Raw genomic sequence first — 19,918 nt, 5'->3', positions numbered from 1 at the left:
ACGTAATGCACTACTGGTATTTAACAAAGTCCCTTTAAGGAACTCCCACTGTTGGGGCAATTTGGCCACACCCACCATTTGTTGTGGTGTACTCTCCCACCGCAAAGGGGGCTGGGTTGAGTTTCTGCACCTATTCCCTGAGAAAGAAAAGCCCTGTGAAAATGTGTATTTGTAAAGGTAGGAGAAAGAAAATCACATAGCCTATGCTGCAGAGTGTATATAAATGATTTTTTTTTATGATCAAGCTGCTATTTTCAAGAAGACAATGGAATCCTGTAATGAAAAGAAAAGCGTGACACAAAACAAATGTGAACGAATCCATCCTACAATAAACTCCTGAAATATCTCTGCAGCATTTCCACCCAGTCCTACTTTACATTAGATTTAATTTTATGCATATAATACCAGCAGAAAAAGAGTTAAAGTGATACAATTTATTGGTAAAGTGGAACTCTATTCACCTGAGCTCCAGCAATGTGGCATCCCGGAGCTCCCTGCCCAGTTGCGGACATCTTCGGTCGGCTGGCTTCTCGGTCCCAATCGCCGGCCGCTTTTATCGGCCAGGCAGGGATGATGTCACTCCCATGCATGCGTGGGAGTTCAGTCAAATTCGGCATTGCGCAGCTCACTGTACAGGGGTGGACAGACAGGTGAATGACTTTAATGCAGAAGAGACAAAGCATGTCTCTTCTACATTAAACTTAATGCCATTTCTCCTTTTTATATTTGTGGCCTAAAGTTCCATTTTAACCAAGCTTCTGAAAAGCATTTCTTTATTGTCTTTTATATAAATAATATTTTTCAATTAATTTGTCCATCAGATTTAAGAACCTAAGTTGAATATCGTTTTTCATTTAAATGTACTAAGAAAGCCAGAAAACTTTATATATTTTTGATGCTTTCATTGGTTCCTAACATGTAGCAAGAAATCTAGGCAATAAACTGAGAAACGTGTGCCCACAGGGCATTCATAAGGGTGGGTGGGAAAAGGTAACCTTTAAAAAAGAAATTGAGAAATGGATGTAATGTATGTGGCTATATTGGCAGCCCACCAATAAATAAGGATTGAAACATTACAAACCTGAAAAACTGTCTTGCTCTTGCCTAATGCCAGAGAGATCCAATGGTTCTACATTTTCTTCTGGAGGGGACTGAATGTTGATGACAGGTGTTGGCTGAGAAGATGATCTTCTAGCAGAAAAGGCACCAGCTGAAGACAATAAGGACAAGCCAGAACTAGGCCTGGAGTCTCTGGAACTATGGTGACAGAAAAATAAAAGATACTTTATACAGTCATTTTATTTCCCTTTACATAGTTGTATTTGACAGTGGTTCTCAACCTCGGTCCTCAAGTACACCCAACAGGCCATGTTTTGGGAATTTCTCTTAGATGAAATAGCTGTCCAAAAAAGCAAGCCATTGACTCTGCTTTAAAGCACCTGTTCAAGATAAAGGAAAACCTGCAAACATGGCCTGTTGGGGGTACTTGAGGACTAAGGTTGAGAACCACTGGCATATGACATGATATACACAATGTCCAGATATTCAGAAATAATTACATTTGGATACTTGGGCTGATTTCAAGATGTACAGTATATCCAGGTCAAATGGCAAAGACTGCATAATAGTGGACTCTTCCATACCCCCAGTAACAAGGTCTTGAGGTGGTGGCTTCAAACACCATCAGTATTTTTTATCATGACATTCTACAGCTACAGTTAATGTTCATGGCTATTAAAAGTGAAAAAAAAACTATGAGAACATGGTCTGTTATCATTTTCTTTTTTTTACACCGTGGCTTTACTTTTTCTTTTAGAGTTAGTTGTGAGGTCATTGTCAAATTTGCCCCAGGTATTTGTAAAATACGAAACTGTATACTGTATATCTCATAAAAGTACTTACAAAATTAGTGTTGAATATGTGCTTGACACTATCCTTGGTAAAGCATTTGCATTTTTATTGACAGGGATCAATAATAAGCCCAAACCAAGAGGTGGCAATCCTAGATGTCACTGCTACCCCTAAAAATTTGGGGAGCAACCAATCTAGTAGGGGTAGTGAGGGTAATGCAGGAAGGCCTAGACAGTTGGCAGTAATAGGGGATTCTATGCCATGTGGTGGACCAGGTAGAAACTTTACTGGGAAGAGCTAGGCATGATCCAGCTGTCAGCCCCCCATCTAAATGTGTCCCACCTCTTCATTCTCAAGTGGCTATTCTGGGTCTCTGGTAGCTACGTGGGGCAGAGGACAGGGGTGAGCGGAGCTCAGGACAGGGTGTTCAGCAGGGCAGAGGATGGGGTAGAAGAGCATGGGACAGAGGTCAGTAGAGCAGAGGATGGGATCAGCAGGGCAGAGGATAGGGTCATTGCTGGCAGGGCTCTCAACAGTGCTGCTCCTCCCCAACTGCACACAGCCGAGGTTGTATTCTTTTACAGACACAGCCTCAATCTGCACAGTGGAGTTGATTTACTAAAGGCAAATCCACTTTGCACTACAAGTACACTGAAAGTGCACTTGGAAGTGCAGTCGCTGTAGATCTGAGGGGAAGCTCTGAAATGAGGTGAATCTCTGCTGATTTTATCATCCAATCATGTGCAAGCTAAAATGCTGTTTTTTATTTTCCTTGCATGTCCCCCTCGGATCTACAGTGACTTTACTTCCAAGTGCACTTTCAGTGCACTTGTAGTGCAAAGTGGATTTGCCTTTAGTAAATAACCCCCAGTGTGTAGCTGGCTATTGAACATTTGCTGCCTTTCTGATCTGAGGATTTCATAGGTCAGAACTGCAAACAGCCAGCTAGACACTCTGCAGAATGTCTGTACAAGAATCTCAGCTGTGTGCAGCATGGGTAGGAGCTGCTCTGCTGCATGTCCTGTGTGAGACTGAGTGCAGTCCGAGGACGGGTGAGGAGCTTCTCGACCTGGGCACAGCATCCATGGGAGGGGGAGAGGTGCGCCACCCCCTAGATCCAGCCATCCTCAACACGGCTTGCCAAGGGAGGAGGGCGGGAATGGAGGAAGACAGGACACTCCTGTGTAGCCAGCCACACCATGGCCGGCTTTGTTGATGTCCAGCACGTTTGCCGAGGGTTGGCGACTCTTGCTGAGTAGATGGAAACCAAAGTGACAGGAAGGCTGCACAGGCCCCCTTAAGCATGGGCGGGGTCGCTATTGCGACCCCAGATGCTATGCCCATGCTCGTAGTGTCCCTTCTGCCTGGGGGTAGCGCCGTCCCCCTGAAAAATGCCGCCCAAGGCAAGCGCCTTGTTTGCCTCACGTTAAATACGGCCCTGGCTGTAATTTGAAGGGAAGGACCTCCAAGGTTGCATACTCTGAAATATGGCCTGTGCCATGCACAACACAGGAAAGATAGAGGGAGCTTAGAGAGTTAAATGCATGGCTAAAGAGCTAAAGACCTGGTGTAAGTGGGTATGACTTGGTTTTCTATAGCAGTGGGCTGGTTTTTCTGGGGTAAAACCTACAGTGCATTCATAAAGTATTCAGAATCCCTTTACTTTTTTAAATTTTGTTATGTTGCAGATTAATACTACAGTTGTTTACATTCATTTTTTCCCCTCAATAATCTACACTCAGTACCCCATAATGACAAAGTGAAAACATAATTTTAGAAATGTCTTTAAATTTATTAAAACGAAAAAACTGGAATATAACATGTACTAAAGTATTCAGACCCTTTACCTTGTACTTTGTTGAAGCACCTTTGGCAGCAATTACAGCCTGGAGTATTTTTGGGTATGACGCAAGAAGCTTTGCACACCTGGATTGTTGGATTTTCTGCCATTTTTCTTTGCAAATCCTCTCAAGCTCAGTCAGGTTGGATTGGCACCATTGGACTGCCATTTTCAGGTCTCTCCAGAGATGTTTAATATGGTTCAAGTCAGGGCTCTGGCTGGGCCACTAAGACATTAACAGAGTTGTTCCTAAGCCACTCCTGTGTTGCCTTGGCTGTGTGCTTAGAATTGTTGTCATGTTGGAAAGTAAACATTCCCGTCTGAGGTCCTGAGCACCGTTTTTATTGAGGATATCTCTGTACTTTGCTCCATTCAGTTTTTCTTCAACCCTGACTAGTTTCCCAGTACCTGCTGCTGAAAAACACCCCCACAGCATGATGCTGCCACCAACAGGCTTCACTGTTGGGATGGTATTGGGCAGGTGATGAGCAGTACTTGGTTTCCTCCAGACATAACGTTTAGAATTGAGGCCAAACAGTGCAATCTTGGTATCATCAGACCAGAGAATCTTGTTCCTCCCAGTCAGAGTCCTTCAGGTGCTTTTTTGCAAACTCCAAGCAGGCGTTTATGTGTTTTGCACATTCTGCGATAGAGCCCAGATCGGTGGAGGACTGCAGTGATGGTTGTCCTTCTCAAACTTTGTCCCATCTCTACACAGAATCTCTGGGGCTCAGTCAGAGTGACCATCAGGTTCTTGGTCAACTCTCTTACTAAGGCCCTTCTCCCAAATTGCTCAGTTTGGCCGAGCGACCAGCTCTTATAAGAGTTCTGATTGTGCCGAACTTCTTCCATTTGAGAATTATGGAGGTCAATGTGCTATAGGGAGCCTTCAGTGCAGCAATTTTTTTGTTGCCTTCCCCAGATCTGTGCCTTGAAATAATCCTGTCTCTGAGCTCTGCAGGCAGTTCCTTTGACCTCATGGCTTTTGCTCCAATACAGTATGCATTGTCAGCTGTGAGGTCTTCTATAGAGAGGTGTGTGCCTTTCCAAACCATGTCCAATTAATTTAATTTACCACAGGTGGACTCCAAATAAAGGTGTAGAAAAATATCAGCAATAATCAAGAGAAATGGAATGCACCTGAGCTAAATTTCAAGTGTTGTTGCAAAGGGTCTGAATACTTATGCCAATGTGATATTTCGGTTTTTCCTTTTTCATACATTTGCAAACATTTCTAAAATTCTGTTTTCACTTTGTCATTATGGGGTACTGAGTATCAGGCTGCAACATTACAAAATTGAAAAAAGCAAAGGGGGTCTGAATACTTTAGGAATGCCTGTATATGCTAAAGATGGTTTGATTCTAAATTAATAGATGTTTGTTCTTTCAGCCTGTGCTAAACAGCGTGAATGGATGAATCTCCTGCTGCAGCTACTGTTTTGTGACAGCTGGTGCCGCCAGCTGTCAAAATTACCAAACAGTAACCTGCATTATTATTATTATTATTATTATAATAATACAGGATTTACATTTTTATAGTGTTACAGTTTATAGAGTGCTTTACTACATGAAGGTAGACAGCACAGTTGCAATACAATACAATATAAGAGGGTAAGAAGGGACTGGATGTAGGTGCTTGGCTGACAGTTTTCTGCACGGTTCTTTGATTTTTCAATTGAAGGATGTCGGGTATGATGATGCTGACAGGGCCACACGCACAGCAAATTTTGCTCGGTTCAACAGGAACCAGGCAAAATAAGCTCCTTGTATGATAGAAAAAGGGGGGATGGTGCTGCGCTAGTCCTAGTGTAAACGTATCAAGATAATACAGAATACTAATGGAGTGGCATATTGCCTAATGTTGAAAGTAAATAGTAAATAATGGATCATACGTGGTTGAAATATATGCTGCATACATATGTTAATTAAGAATGGAAGCTACATGTGAATAAAATAAATTCACAACTGATGCAAACACTTAACCTATAGTGTAAAAGGCAATAAAAGTATATGTGGAAGGTGCAAACACATAAAAGAAAATAAATACGGTAAATGGGAATAAAGTGAATAAAGTGAATCGTACTCAAGTACAGGGTACCTCTGAATGTCTTGAGAGATCACAATAAGGTGGTATGTATGCAGAGTGACAACACATTAAAAATAGCGGCCATTTTCCCGGGGCTATATGGGCGCGGCCATTTTGTTGGTTATCCACAACAAACTTATCCACAACAAACCATATAGCCCTGGGAAAATGGCCGCTATGGCTATTTTCCATTGAACTTCGAGAAAATGGCCGCCGTACATTGCATTTACCTGATCTATTTAAGGACAAGGATGGGTGCCCTCTATCATCCCCTGAAGAAGCCACGTGACCCGTGACGCCATGCGTAGGGACCGGCACCCTCCACTGTACCAATATACGAGCTCGCCGCTCGTCAGGATACAACTCATCCCCTGTTGCACCACTGTGTGAGTACCCTATGCGACTTTTAAATAAAGCCTTTACTTTACAAAATTACTACACTATGTGGCACCTTTGTTTTCCTTTTGGCTGCTATGCCCCTTGCAACATCTGAGGCACACTGAAGGACAGCTTGAGACCCAGGACTGACCCCCATAGGAGACATCATATACACTGATTGATTCATGCTGTAACCTCAGCACAGTGAGGTAAGGGGCCATTGCCCTCCATTATAGGATTGCTGCATGAAGAGGATTGGTGTTGTCACTCCACATTTCTCACCTATCCGAGGAAAGCAATGCTAGAATATAGCTGCTGCCTTCAAAATTCCTATTAAGCACATTTAAGAAGCTTTGTAATTTACTGTTGCTGCACAAAGTCACCTTCTCCCTTGTTTTTGGACGCTGTACTATTTTTGTGAGCACGGATTGCTGACACTGGACACTTTTATATCACCCCTAATAGGATTTCTTAGGACATTTATTTTTACACTGCACTGGAGTGCGGATTATGTTATTTTTATTTTGATTTATATGCGTTTATGTTTCAAATGTATTTATTTAGAGGTTCGCACTGTAGGTGAAGGATTTGTTCCACCTATATCCACATGTTTAGATTATCTATGTATAGTTTGCATTGTGCACCTTCTTGATTCTATTTATCACTTTTAGTGTGATCTCTCAGGACACCCATAGTAACCTTGCACTTAAGTGTGGTTCATTGCTCCATCCCAATTTCTATTTGTATTTTTATGTGTTGTCACTCTGCATACATACCACCTTATTGTGATCTCTCAAGACATTCAGAGGTACCCTATACTTGAGTACGATTCACTTTATTCCCATTTACCGTATTTATTTTCTTTTATGTGTTTGCACCTTCCACATATACTTTTATTGCCTTTTATACTATAGGTTAAGTGTTTGCATCAGTTGTGAATTTATTTTATTCACATGTAGCTTCCACTCTTAATTAACATATGTATGCAGCATATATTTCAACCACGTATGATCCATTATTTACTATTTACTTTCAACATTAGGCAATATGCCACTCCATTAGTATTCTGTATTATCTTGATACGTTTACACTAGGACTAGCGCAGCACCATCCCCCCTTTTTCTATTTTAGTTATCATTTAGGGCCAGGTTGGACCCTTTTCGGTGCAAGCTGCTTGTCCCCCCCCCCCCATATTGTTTCCCAATTTTGCATGGTAGCGCAGGAATACCATACTTGCCAAGCTCCTTGTATGGCTAGCTTAAAGCGCTTGTTAACGCAAAAAAAAAAAAAAATCATATCATGGTCCCTTAAAGCAGATTAAACAGCACAGTGCTTGTGCTATTGTGCTATGTAATCTGCCCCTCTCTAAAACCTCCCTGAACCTGCCACTTCCTTTATGCCCTCTCTATACTGACCACGAAAATCATGGCTGCTGAGCCATGACCACCATGGTCAGAGTGCGTCCCTCTGTCATACGCTGCCCTGCTCTCAGCTCTCCTCTCTCCCCCTCCTTCCTGCCTCTCAGGAGCCAAGCGGCCACGATGTCAGCCCGGGAAATTACGTCCCCTCTGACCTGGAAAACCGTCCGCGATTCATGTGACCAGTCTGAAGACAGCTGAAAATCGGTATTTGCACTGCTCGTTTTTTAAAAAGACATACATAGGGGTTGATTTACTAAAGGCAAATCCACTCTTCACTACAAGTGCACTGCAAGTGCACTTGAAAGTGCGCTTGTAAGTGCAGTCGCTGTAGATCGCTGTAGATCTAAGGGGAAGATCTGAAATGAGGGGGATCTCTGCTGATTTTATGATCCAATCATGTGTAAGCAAAAATGCTGTTTTTTATTTTCCTTGCATGTCCCCCTCAGATCTATAGCGACTGTACTTCCAAGTGCAAAGTGGATTTGCCTTTAGTAAATAAACCCCATAGTGTTCTATGCCAGGCTCTAATAGAGGGTCTGGCATAGACTTATACAAAATGGGTTCACAAACCCTTTAAGACTATAATAGGGTGGAATGACTGATGATGGGGGCACAGGACTATGTAAGGTGACAAGGAGATTTCTGTGTTACAAACAAACATTGACGATTACAGTACTTTTGTATTACAAAAAGATATGTTATATACAAGTGCAAAATGCAACAATGGATTAAAGTGGTTCTTCATCAATACCAGTGGTCTGCCAAGCAAAAGGGAGAGTTGGAAGCTCTGGTGCATAAAGAGAACTATAATATAATTGGTTTTGCGGAATCTTGGCTTCATTCTTCACGTGACTAAGCTGTGTCTGTCTCTATGTGAGAAGTGATCTAAAAGTGTGAAAGAGGTCCTTGTTGAGGCACTATAGATGGAACTGCATATGGGTGTGCATACTAAGAAGGTAATTATTGGAGCTTGTTCCAGGCCATCTAGGTTTAACAAGGAGGCAGAGACTTAGCTCCTTAAACAAATTGGAAGGGCTGGGAAGATAGTGATGATGGGTGATTTTAACTACCCTGAAATTGACTGCTGTAATTGCACTGCTGAAATAGTAAAAGGGTGAAAATGTATATACATATTACACCATAATCAAAACAAAAAATACAGCTTTTGAGACTTCCCCAGCTTTTACCTAACCACCCACTACAGTGGGGCGTTTTCCCCCTACAGAAATTACCTCATCCCAAACAAAAAGCGAATGCAAGGGGTAAAAACACACTCTAATTACTGTACAAAATATATTTATAAATATATAGTATGCTTTACTTCATCTATAACCTCCCCTTTCCCCAAGATATACAATTAAAGCAGACAATTGTCAAGGATATTTACCGTATATACTCGAGTATAGGTCAACCCGAATATAAGCCTAGGCACCTAATTTTACCACAAAAAACTGGAAAAACTTGAGTATAAGCCTAGGGTGGGATATGCAGCAGCTACCGGTATATTTCAAAAATAAAAATAGATACCAGTAATGTTTTTGAATATTTATTTCAAAGAAAAACAGTAAACTAGCTCTGTAAGTGGAAAAGAGGGTCCATGAAAACTATATGGTATCAACAATAACTTTAAAAGTACAAAAACATTAGCTCAATCAGCAACCAAGCTAAAACACAAGACTTAAAATCCTTCAAAACCGGATTCCTCCTCATCATCTGTATGTCCATACAGAGCTTCAGCATTAGCTGGTGTGAAGTTATCAGCATAGACATTGTCATCATCACTGAGTTCGCAGTCATCACTGTCACTGCTGTCATTCTCAAAGAAAGCGCTGTCTTCACTGCCATCCATAGCATTACTGCCACATACTGCCACATTTCTTAAAGGCACGTTACATATAGTTACATAGTAGATGAGGTTGAAAAAAGACACAAGTCCATCAAGTCCAACCTATGTGTGATTATGTGTCAGTATTACATTGTATATCCCTGTATGTTGTGGTCATTCAGGTGCTTATCTAATAGTTTCTTGAAGCTATCGATGCTCCCTGCTGAGACCACCGCTTGTGGAAGGGAATTCCACATCCTTACAGTAAAGAACTCTCTACGTAGTTTAAGGTTAAACCTCTTTTCTTCTAATTTTAATGAGTGGCCACATATCTTGTTAAACTCTCTTCTGCGAAAAAGTTTTATTTCTATTGTAGGGTCACCAGTACCGTATTTGTATATTGAAATCATATCCCCTCTCAAGCGTCTCTTCTCCAAAGAGAATAAGTTCAGTGCTCGCAACCTTTCCTCATAACTAAGATCCTCCAGACCCTTTATTAGCTTTGTTGCCCTTCTTTGTACTCGCTCCATTTCCAGTACATCCTTCCTGAGGACTGGTGCCCAGAACTGGACAGCATACTCTGGGTGTGGCCGGACCAGAGTCTTGTAGAGTGGGAGAATTATAATTTTATCTCTGGAGTTGATCCCCTTTTTAATGCATGCTAATATTCTGTTTGCTTTGTTAGCAGCAGCTTGGCATTGCATGCCATTGCTGAGCCTATCATCTACAAGGACCCCCAGGTCCTTTTCCTTCCTAGATTCCCCCAGAGGTTCTCTCCCCAGTGTATAGATTGCATTCATATTTTTGCCACCCAAATGCATTATTTTACATTTTTCTACATTGAACCTCATTTGCCATGTAGTTGCCCACCCCATTAATTTGTTCAGATCTTTTTGCAAGGTTTCCACATCCTGCGGAGAAGTTATTGCTCTGCTTAGCTTAGTATCCTCTTCAAATACAGAGATCGAACTGTTTATCCCATCCTCCAGGTCGTTTATGAACAAATTAAATAGGATTGGTCCCAGCACAGAACCCTGGGGAACCCCACTACCCACCCGTGACCATTCTGAGTACTGCCCATTTATCACCACCCTCTGAACTTGCCCTTGTAGCCAGTTTTCAATCCATGTACTCACCCTATGGTCCATGCCAACGGACCTTATTTTGTACAGTAAACGTTTATGGGGAACTGTGTCAAATGCTTTTGCAAAATCCAGATACACCACATCTACGGGCCTTCCTTTATCTAGATGGCAACTCACCTCCTCATAGAAGGTTAGTAGATTGGTTTGGCAAGAACGATTCTTCATGAATCCATGCCGATTACTGCTAATGATACCGTTCTCATTACTAAAATCTTGTATATAGTCCCTTATCATCCCCTCCAAGAGTTTACATACTATTGATGTTAGGCTAACTGGTCTGTAATTCCCAGGGATGTATTTTGGGCCCTTTTTAAATATTGGTGCTACATTGGCTTTTTTCCAATCAGCTGGTACCATTCCAGTCAGTAGACTGTAAAAATTAGGAACAACGGTCTGGCAATCACTTGACTGAGTTCCCTAAGTACCCTCGGATGCAAGCCATCTGGTCTGGTGATTTATTAATGTTAAGTTTCTCAAGTCTAATTTTAATTCTGTCCTATGTTAACCATGGAGGTGCTTCTTGTGTTGTGTCATGAGGATAAACACTGCAGTTTTGGTTACTGAAGCCCCTCGATTCACTCGTGAAGACTGAGGAGAAGAATAAAGTCAATACCTTCGCCATCTCCCCATCCTTTGTAACCAGATGTCCTTCCTCATTCTTTATGGGGTCAATATGGTCTGTCCTCCCTTTTTTACTGTTTACATACTTAAAGAATTTCTTGGGATTTTTTTTGCTCTCCTCCGCTATGTGTCTTTCATGTTCTATCTTAGCCGTCCTAATTGCACCCTTACATTTCTTGTTGCATTCTTTATAAAGTCTGAATGCTGAGAAAGATCCCTCAACCCTGTATTTTTTGAAGGCCTTCTCCTTTGCTTTTATATGTATTTTTACATTCGAGTTAAGCCATCCAGGATTTTTGTTCGCTCTTTTAAATTTATTACCCAATGGGATACATTGGCTAATGCCCTTATTTAATATGCTCTTAAAGCAAACCCATTTCTCCTCCGTATTCTTTGTTCCTAATATTTTATCCCAATTTATGCCTTTTAGCATGGTTTGTAGTTTGGGGAAGTTGGTTCTTTTGAAATTCAGTGTCTTTGTATTCCCTTTATGTTTCCTATTTGTGTGATTTATACTGAAACTAACTGACCTGTGATCGCTGTTACCTAAATTGCCCCGTATTTCCACATCCGTGTTCAGGTCTGTATTGTTGGTAATCAGTAGATCCAGTAATGTTTTATTTCTAGTTGGTGCGTCTACCATCTGACCCATAAAATTGTCCTGCAAGACATTAAGGAACTGGCAGCCTTAAATGAATGCGCGGTTCCCTCTGCCCAGTCTATGTCTGGAAAATTTAAATCCCCCATTATGATATCACTTCCCATCCTTGCTGCTAATCCAAATTGTGATAGGAGATCTGTCTCCACTTCCTCCCTCAGGTTAGGGGGCCTATAGCATACACCCAGTATTATTTTTCCCTTAGCTTCATCCCTTTGGAGCTCTACCCATAAGGATTCCACCTCCTCCCTAGCTCCCTCAGTGATGTCATCTCTCACATTCACTTGTACATTATTCTTGATATATAGGCATACCCCTCCCCCTTTTTTACCCTCTCTGTCCTTGCGGTAAAGGGTATACCCTTGAATGTTTGCCAGCCAATCATGAGAGCTGTTGAACCAGGTCTCTGAAATTCCCACAAAATCCAAATCCTCCTCGTACAACAGTATCTCTAGTTCACCCATCTTGTCTGCCATGCTCCTGGCATTGGTGAACATGCCACATAATTTAGACCGGTCACATATTGTCCTCGTATTGGGTGTTTTAAGATTGCAACTAGGACTTGCTACTATACTTACCTTGTGTTTTTGTGCTTTGGTCAACCTACCACTAATGCCCCCAATACTACCCTCTGGAATATCTTCCGCGCTGACTATCTCTACCTCTGGACCCTCCCCCCATTGCCTAGTTCAAAAACCCCTCTAACTTTTTGGCCATCTTCATTCCCAGCAGATCTGCACCCTCCTCATTTAGGTGCAGTTCGTCCCTTCTATAGTACCGGTTATCGACTGAGAAGTCGGCCCAGTCCTCCAGGAACCCATGCGGTTAAAGGCATGGAAACAATGGAGAAGTGAGAAAATGTATATAATTTATTAGAAAAAAATACATAGACAAATACAAAGTTCAAAAAGAGATAAAAAACATGAAAACTGATACAGTCAGTACAGTGAGCCCTTGTGCATCTACGCGTTTCGCCGTGAGGCTTCTTCGGGACACGATCAAGGTTCAAAGACGTAACAAAAGAGAAACAGAGAGCAAGTCTCACTGTCTTTGATTTGGTAGGCCTCGTATAGAAATTCCCCATGATGGGAAATATAAAGTATTTATTGTGAAATTATTTTATATCTTCCAAAATGTATCAAAACAGGGGCCCATGTGTATCTTGTATTGCAGAAAGAGACCATCCAGCTAATGAAGATGAGGTATATGGCGACATAGAAAAGTAGTGAACCTCAATTAGGTCAAGCATTTCCGGTGGTTTTACAGTTTTTCAGCCCATTTTTGTGGCTGTAAAAAGCCGCCTCGACTTATACTTAAGTCAGTGAACAAAAATGCGGGGGGGCGGGGCCGTGGCCGCTAGGTGACGCTCGTGAGTGGCCCAGTGCCCCTATGAGTTTGCCCTCCCTCTAATGCTGTGTCAGATCGCCGTGCAAATGTGTGTGTCATTACCACCGCATAACGATGTCCCACCTCCTCTTGTGTCGTCAGGCCTGTGTTACCGTACGTTTCCCCTCCCTCCCATGCTGTATCAGTTCGCCGCGCAGCCAGCCACATAGCGATGTCCCGCCTCCTCTTGTGACAGACGGCACAGTGATCCAATGCTAGGAATCACTGTGCCGTGTGTCATAGGAGGCAGGACATCGCTACCGTGGCTGCACGGTGATCGGACATCGCTTCCGTGGCTGCACGGTGATCTGACACAGCGGGACATCGATCTCACATGCGGTGAGTGAACTACCAGTACTTGTACTGTTCTGCTCCACTCCAATAACTGCCACATATATGTATGACATTTGCAGAAACAAAATATTGACATGTTATACCAGATAATGTGTGTATTGGGACCAGAGCTATGGTTGGTACAGGTTCCTACCTGTAGCTCTGGTCCCAATACACACATTATCAACAGGAGTATTATAGCCACTCAACAGCATTTTTTTCCCCAAGTGATCCTGTTATTTTAACTTTCTTTCAAAGTGGTATTTAGTTGGTTGAGACAAACTGTTTGACATTTACAATGTATTGCATTTACAATGGCTACCGTATATATAATGGGCACTGGCAGGCTATATACCGGTATAATGGACACTGGAAGGTTGTATATAATGGACACTGGAAGGCCGAATATAATGGCAGGCTGCATTTCATGGGCACTGGTAGAATGTATATTATGAGCCCTAACACAGGCTGCTCTATTCAAACAATCATGTCATCACATTTTGTAATATCATCAGCCGCCTGCATTAGGCCTCAAACTATACAAGTCTTTTTTTTATCCTGTTAGAAATGGATCCCAATACTTCTACCGGTAATCCTGGACCAAAAGAAAAACGCAGGTCATACGAAGCTGGTTTCAAACTTAAGGTTGTGTCAAGAGCAGAAGAAAGCAATAACAGTATTGCAAGTAGGGAATTTTGTGTTGATGAAAAACAAGTGAGGGGCTGGCGGAAAATTAAAGCTGACTTGGAAAAGATTCCAAAGGAAAAAAAAGCTAGACGAGGTTTAACAACTTCATATGGGGTTCTAGAGACTGAATTGCATAAATGGTTTATGGAGTGTCGTCAAAATGGTTACTGTGTAACACGCATGGGAATTCACTTATGTGCCCTTCAAATGGCTAAAGATAACAAATTAAAAGCACCATGCATTGAAAATTTTGTTGCGTCAGCAGGATGGTGTACCCGCTTCATGAATAGGTTTGGCCTATGTTTGCGGCAAAGAACAAAGATTTCACAGAAGTTGCCAAAAGACCTCGATGAAAAAGTGATGTCATTCCATTCATTCATAATAAAACAAAGAAGGTTCCATAACTATGACCTTGGAGATATTGGAAATATGGATGAAACACCTATGACCTTTGATCTTTCAAGCAACAGACTGTGGCAAGTTTGGGAGCCAAAACTATTTTTCTTAGAACCACATGAAATGTAAAAAAACATTTCACAGTCGTTCTGTCATGTTTGGCTAATGGAACTAAGCTGCGGCCTGTCATTATTTTTAAAAGAAAGCCCTTGCCTAAAAAGGTCAAATTCCCACCACAAATTACAGTGCGCGCACATATTAAAGGCTGGATGGATGAAGACGGAACAAAAAAATGGCTGGAAGAAATTTGGAACGGATGACCAGGAACAGCCTTAAAGAAAAAACCATCATTGCTAGTTTGGGATATGTTCAGAGCTCACACATCTGATGACATAAAAAAATTTGCGAAATCTTCTCAAGTTACTTTGGCCGTTATTCCAGGTGGGCTTACATCTGTATTGCAGCTGCTAGATGTGTGTTTAAATAAAGCTTTCAAAGACCGTGTGCGAAAGATGTGGCATGAATGGATGTCATCTGGTCAAGCCCGACTGACAAAAGGTGAAAATCTGATGAAGCCTGACATAGAATTGATAGCAACGTGGGTTCATGATGCATGGGAAGAGATTCCAGAGGGCATGGTGCAACGCCATACGTCATATGACGGCCTCAGCTTTCCACCGCTACTGCGGGCCCCCGGAGCGGCGATCAGGGTTCTGTCGTGTCCCTCGGGACACAGCCGTTCCCCGATGGGGGTATTGAAGCAGCGGAGCTTCCGGGAGCAGCGGACCTGTCACTATGCCGAGCAGCATTGGGAAGTGGCGTGTACGGTGGCGTGCAGAGCAGTGATCAGGGCTGAGGCTTTTCCCTTGGATACAGCTCAGCCCCGATCAGTGTAGCCAATGAAATGGCTCTTTACCACGTGACCAGCTGTGTCCAATCACAGCCGGTCACTAATGTAAACAAAACAGTGTGTGTAACTGCTGTTGCTGGGTTCTCTTCTTCACACACCGATCCAGTGTGAGGAGGAGATCCGCTAACAGTGAGTTACACATTGTACTACACATATGTACTACTGTGCCCAGATTGCCCCCCTAAATAAAGAGTACCTGTCATCTAGAGTACCTGTCATCAGGAGTACCTGTCCATCAGGAGTACCTGTCCATCAGGAGTACCCGTCCATCAGGAGTACCCGCCACCTCACCACCTGCCACCAGAGTACCTGCCACCAAAGTACCTGCCACCAGAGTACCTGCCACCAGAATACCCGCCACCTCATCACCTGCCACCAGAGTACCTGCCACCAGAGTACCTGCCACCTCACCACCAGCCACCAGAGTACCTGCCACCAGAGTACCTGCCACCAGAGTACCCGCCACCTCACCACCTGCCACCAGAGTACCTGCCACCAGAGTACCCGCCATCTCACCACCTACCACCAGAGTACCTGCCACTAGAGTACCCACCACCTCACCACTGGCCACCAGAGTACCTGCCACCTCACCAGAGTACCTGCCACCTCACCAGAGTACCCGCCATCTCACCACCTACCACCAGAGTACCTGCCACCAGAGTACCCACCACCTCACCACTGGCCACCAGAGTACCTGTCACCTCATCACCAGCCACCAGAGTACCTGCCACTAGAGTACCTGCCCCTTCACCACCTGCCACCAGAGTACCTGCCACCTCACCAGAGTACCTGCCACCTCACCAGAGTACCCACCATCTCACCACTTACCACCAGAGTACCTGCCACCAGAGTACCCGCCACCTCACCACTGGCCACCAGAGTACCTGCCACCTCACCACCGGCCACCAGAGTACCTGCCACTAGAGTACCTGCCACTTCACCACCTGCCACCAGAGTACCTGCCACCTCACCAGAGTACCTGCCACCTCACCAGAGTACCCACCACCTCACCACCTGCCACCAGAGTACCCACCACCTCACCACCTGCCACCAGTGTACCTGCCACCAGAGTACCTGTCACCTAACCAAAGTACCGCCACCTCACCACCTGCCACCAGAGTACAAACAGCCACTATGTCCAGAAAGGTGTACACTCCAGAAGAGGCATACCAAATACTCAGTCTGACAGATGAGAGCAACGGCGAGCTCTCACCGCTCAGTTCTGATTCCAATTATGGTTCACAATATGAGCCCCCCGAAGGCAGCACATCAGGATCCGAATCAGAGGAGGAAGCAGTCCATCCAAAAAGATGACGGTCTGAACACCAGGCATCTACCAGCAGTGCCAACGACGGTAGACCCCAGGAGGAGGGGCCCAGTACAAGCGCTGCTAGACCCCAGGAGGAAAGGCCCAGTACAAGTGCACGCCAAAGAATTAGGGCCCAAAACCAGCTTTCAGATGCCTTGGCAAACCCATTGTGGCTGCCTTCTACCCCAGTGTCAGCCATGATCCCCCCTTTTACAGCACAGCCAGGTGTGCAGGTCAACACTGCAGGTTTTTCCCACATGGATTTTTTTATTTATTTTTCCCTGATGAATTGATTCAAGGCATCGTGGACCAAACCAATCTCTTTGCCCAACAATTCATTGCAACCAACCCCAGCTCCAGCTATGCCCACCCTTTTGAAAGGAGACCCCTAACAGTGGTGGAGCTTAAATTGTTTTTAGGCCTAACGATCAACATGGGGCTTACAAAAAAAATGAAAAGCATAAGTATTGGTCGACCAAACCCATCCACCATATGCCAATTTTTTCTTCGGCCATGTCCAGGTCCTGATACGAAATTATAATGCGCTTCCTGCATTTCAGTGACAACTCACAGCGCCCCCCCCCCCCCCGAAATCACCCAAACTTTGACAAACTATATAAAGTTCGCCCCCCTAATTAATTTTTTTTCCAAGAAGTTTGCTGAACTTTATGTCCCTGACAAAAACATATCTGTGGACGAATCCCTGGTGCATTTCACAGGCCGGCTGGGAATCAAGCAATATATCCCCAGTATGAGGGCGAGGTACGGCTTGAAGCTTTGTGAAAGCACCACCGGTTATGTGCACTCATTCCGCGTGTACGAAGGCAAAGATTCCCAGCTCCAGCCCCCTGAGGGTCCCTCGTACATGGGAATAAGTGGAAAAATTGTTTGGGAGTTGGCATTCCCAAAAATCAACGGAAACACTCACCACCTTCATAAAGTTTATTGAAGACATTGTCACTGCCCTGATCTATCAGCAAGTATCCCCCCCAGAAAGCATTTGCTCTGATTGTGTCAGCAGACTACATGAGCGCCATTTCCCGGACCATATTCCACCAACAGGATCCGGAAGACGACGCCAAAAAAAATGTCGGGTGTGTACCAAAAGAGGAATTAGGAGAGATACCAGCTTCCATTGTCCCGACTGTCCCTCCCAACCTGGCCTTTGCATCGGAGAATGCTTCAAGCGATATCACACTCTGGAAAACTATTAGCCCATATTTCTAATACTGCAATTTCCCTGGTTTCAATTTCTGTCCTGAATATTTCCCTCAACCAACCATATCATTGTCTTCCATGTGAAATGACCCTGGTCTGTTTCTCGACTATGCCTCTGCCTACCGTCTATTTCTGCCTTTTACCTGCACTGACCTCGGCCTGTTGACCATGTTTTTGCCTGCCCCTTGGATTGATCTTTCACCCTGCTACACAGGAGTCTCACATATGTGAGGGGCTCCAGAATAGTGTTCTGAGTTCAGAAAACCAGTTTTTGGTTTTCTGTGTTCCCAGAACAGGGTCTGGTTGCCCGGAGGCTTCAAAGCGATTTGGGTGGGAGAAGCCTCTACCCCTGTCCCCATTCTTTCCTGACCAATGCCCTAAGCTTGATGGTACTGCCTGCTCCCTGGACAAATACTCTGGCTGTGCTGACCATACCTCTGCCTGCTGCATGTACTAACTATGGACAGTATTCCTGCCTGCTGCATGGATGATCCTTTGATCCTTTTGCTGCTGCTGACCACATCCCTGCCTGCTATCTGGACCAATGCTTTGGCTGTGCTGACATCTCTACCTGTACTGACTATTCCTGCCTGCTGCCTGTTTTACTGTCTCTGTCCACTTTCCTGCCTGCTGCCTGGACTGATGCTCTCCTCTGTGGACCACTGCACTACTAAAACCGCAGGTAATCTTTTCTTTACCCTTTACTCAGCAGAATGTATTTTGGTTTGTTAATGGTATGTACAGTACATGCTATGTGTTAGAAATATGAAGGGCCTTCAACAATGTGATAGCTTGGCAGGAATTTCTGTGTGTAATGTATGCTCTTAGAACAACTGACAGTGCTACTTGGATGTTGGGCCTCTGTATGTGGCCAGGCTATGTAAAAGTCTCACACATGTGGTATCGCCATATTCAGGAGGAGTATCAGAATGTATTTTGGGGTGTCCTTTTTGCTATGTACATGCTGTGTGTTGGACATATCTTATAAATGGACAACTTTGTGTAAAAAAAATGCGTTTTCATTTTTTTCCCACATTTTCCAAAAACTTCTGTAAAAGAATGAACCATTCAAAAGACTAATTATGCCTCATAGATTATACGTTGGGGTGTTAGCTTTCCAAAATGGGGTAATTTTGTGGGCGTTTCCATTGTCCTGGTGCTCCAGGGTCTTCAAAACTGTAATAGGTGGTTGAGAAATGAGATGTGTAATTTATGCATGTAGAACGCCTGATAGTGCTACTTCAATGTTGGGCCTCTGTATGTGGCTTGGCTGTGTAAAAGTCTCACACATGTGGTATCGCCATACTCAGGAGGAGTAGCAGAATGTATTTTGGGGTGTCAGTTTTGCTATGTACATGCTATGTGTTGGAAATATCTTATAAATGGACAACTTTGTATTAAAAAAAATGCGTTTTCATTTTTTTCCCACATATTCCAAAAACTATTGGAAAAAAATGAACCGTTGAAAAGACTCATTATGCCTCACAGATTATACGTTGGGGTGTTAACTTTCCAAAATGGGGTCATTTTGTGGGCGTTTCCATTGACCTGGTGCTCCAGGGCCTTCAAAAGTGTGATAGGTTGTCATCAAATGAGATGTTCAATTTATGCTCGTAAAACGCCTGACGGTGCTAATTGGATGTTAGACCTCTGTATGTGGCCAGGCTGTGTAAAAGTCTCACACATGGGGTATCACTATACTCAGGAGGAGTAGCAGAATGTATTTTGGGGTGTCATTGCAAGTATGCATGTGCTGTGTGAGAGAAATAACTTGTTATTATGACAATTTTGTGCAAAAAAAAAAAAAATTTCCAAGAATTGTGAGAAAAAATTACAACTTCAATAAACTCGCCA

At 43.6% G+C, this 19,918-nt stretch overlaps 2 protein-coding genes across 2 annotated transcripts in view; one reads left to right on the top strand and one right to left on the bottom strand.

Annotated features, from left to right (window-relative positions):
- Positions 1-19,918, bottom strand: part of LRGUK (leucine rich repeats and guanylate kinase domain containing) — a 183,899-nt gene that overhangs the window by 19,147 nt on the left and 144,834 nt on the right. Inside the window, exon 19 of the mRNA XM_073619422.1 lies at positions 1,082-1,257. Coding sequence (XP_073475523.1) covers positions 1,082-1,257 — 176 coding nt within the window. The remainder of the gene's footprint in view (positions 1-1,081; positions 1,258-19,918) is intronic.
- SLC35B4 (solute carrier family 35 member B4) overlaps positions 1-19,918 on the top strand; it is a 247,653-nt gene that overhangs the window by 89,158 nt on the left and 138,577 nt on the right. The gene's annotated exons all lie outside the window — the stretch shown is intronic.

Source organism: Aquarana catesbeiana, linkage group LG03 (assembly GCF_042186555.1).
Source record: "Aquarana catesbeiana isolate 2022-GZ linkage group LG03, ASM4218655v1, whole genome shotgun sequence".
NCBI lineage: Eukaryota > Metazoa > Chordata > Amphibia > Anura > Ranidae > Aquarana > Aquarana catesbeiana.
The sequence above is the reverse complement of the archived record's forward strand: the minus strand, read 5'-3'. Positions and strand labels throughout refer to the sequence as shown.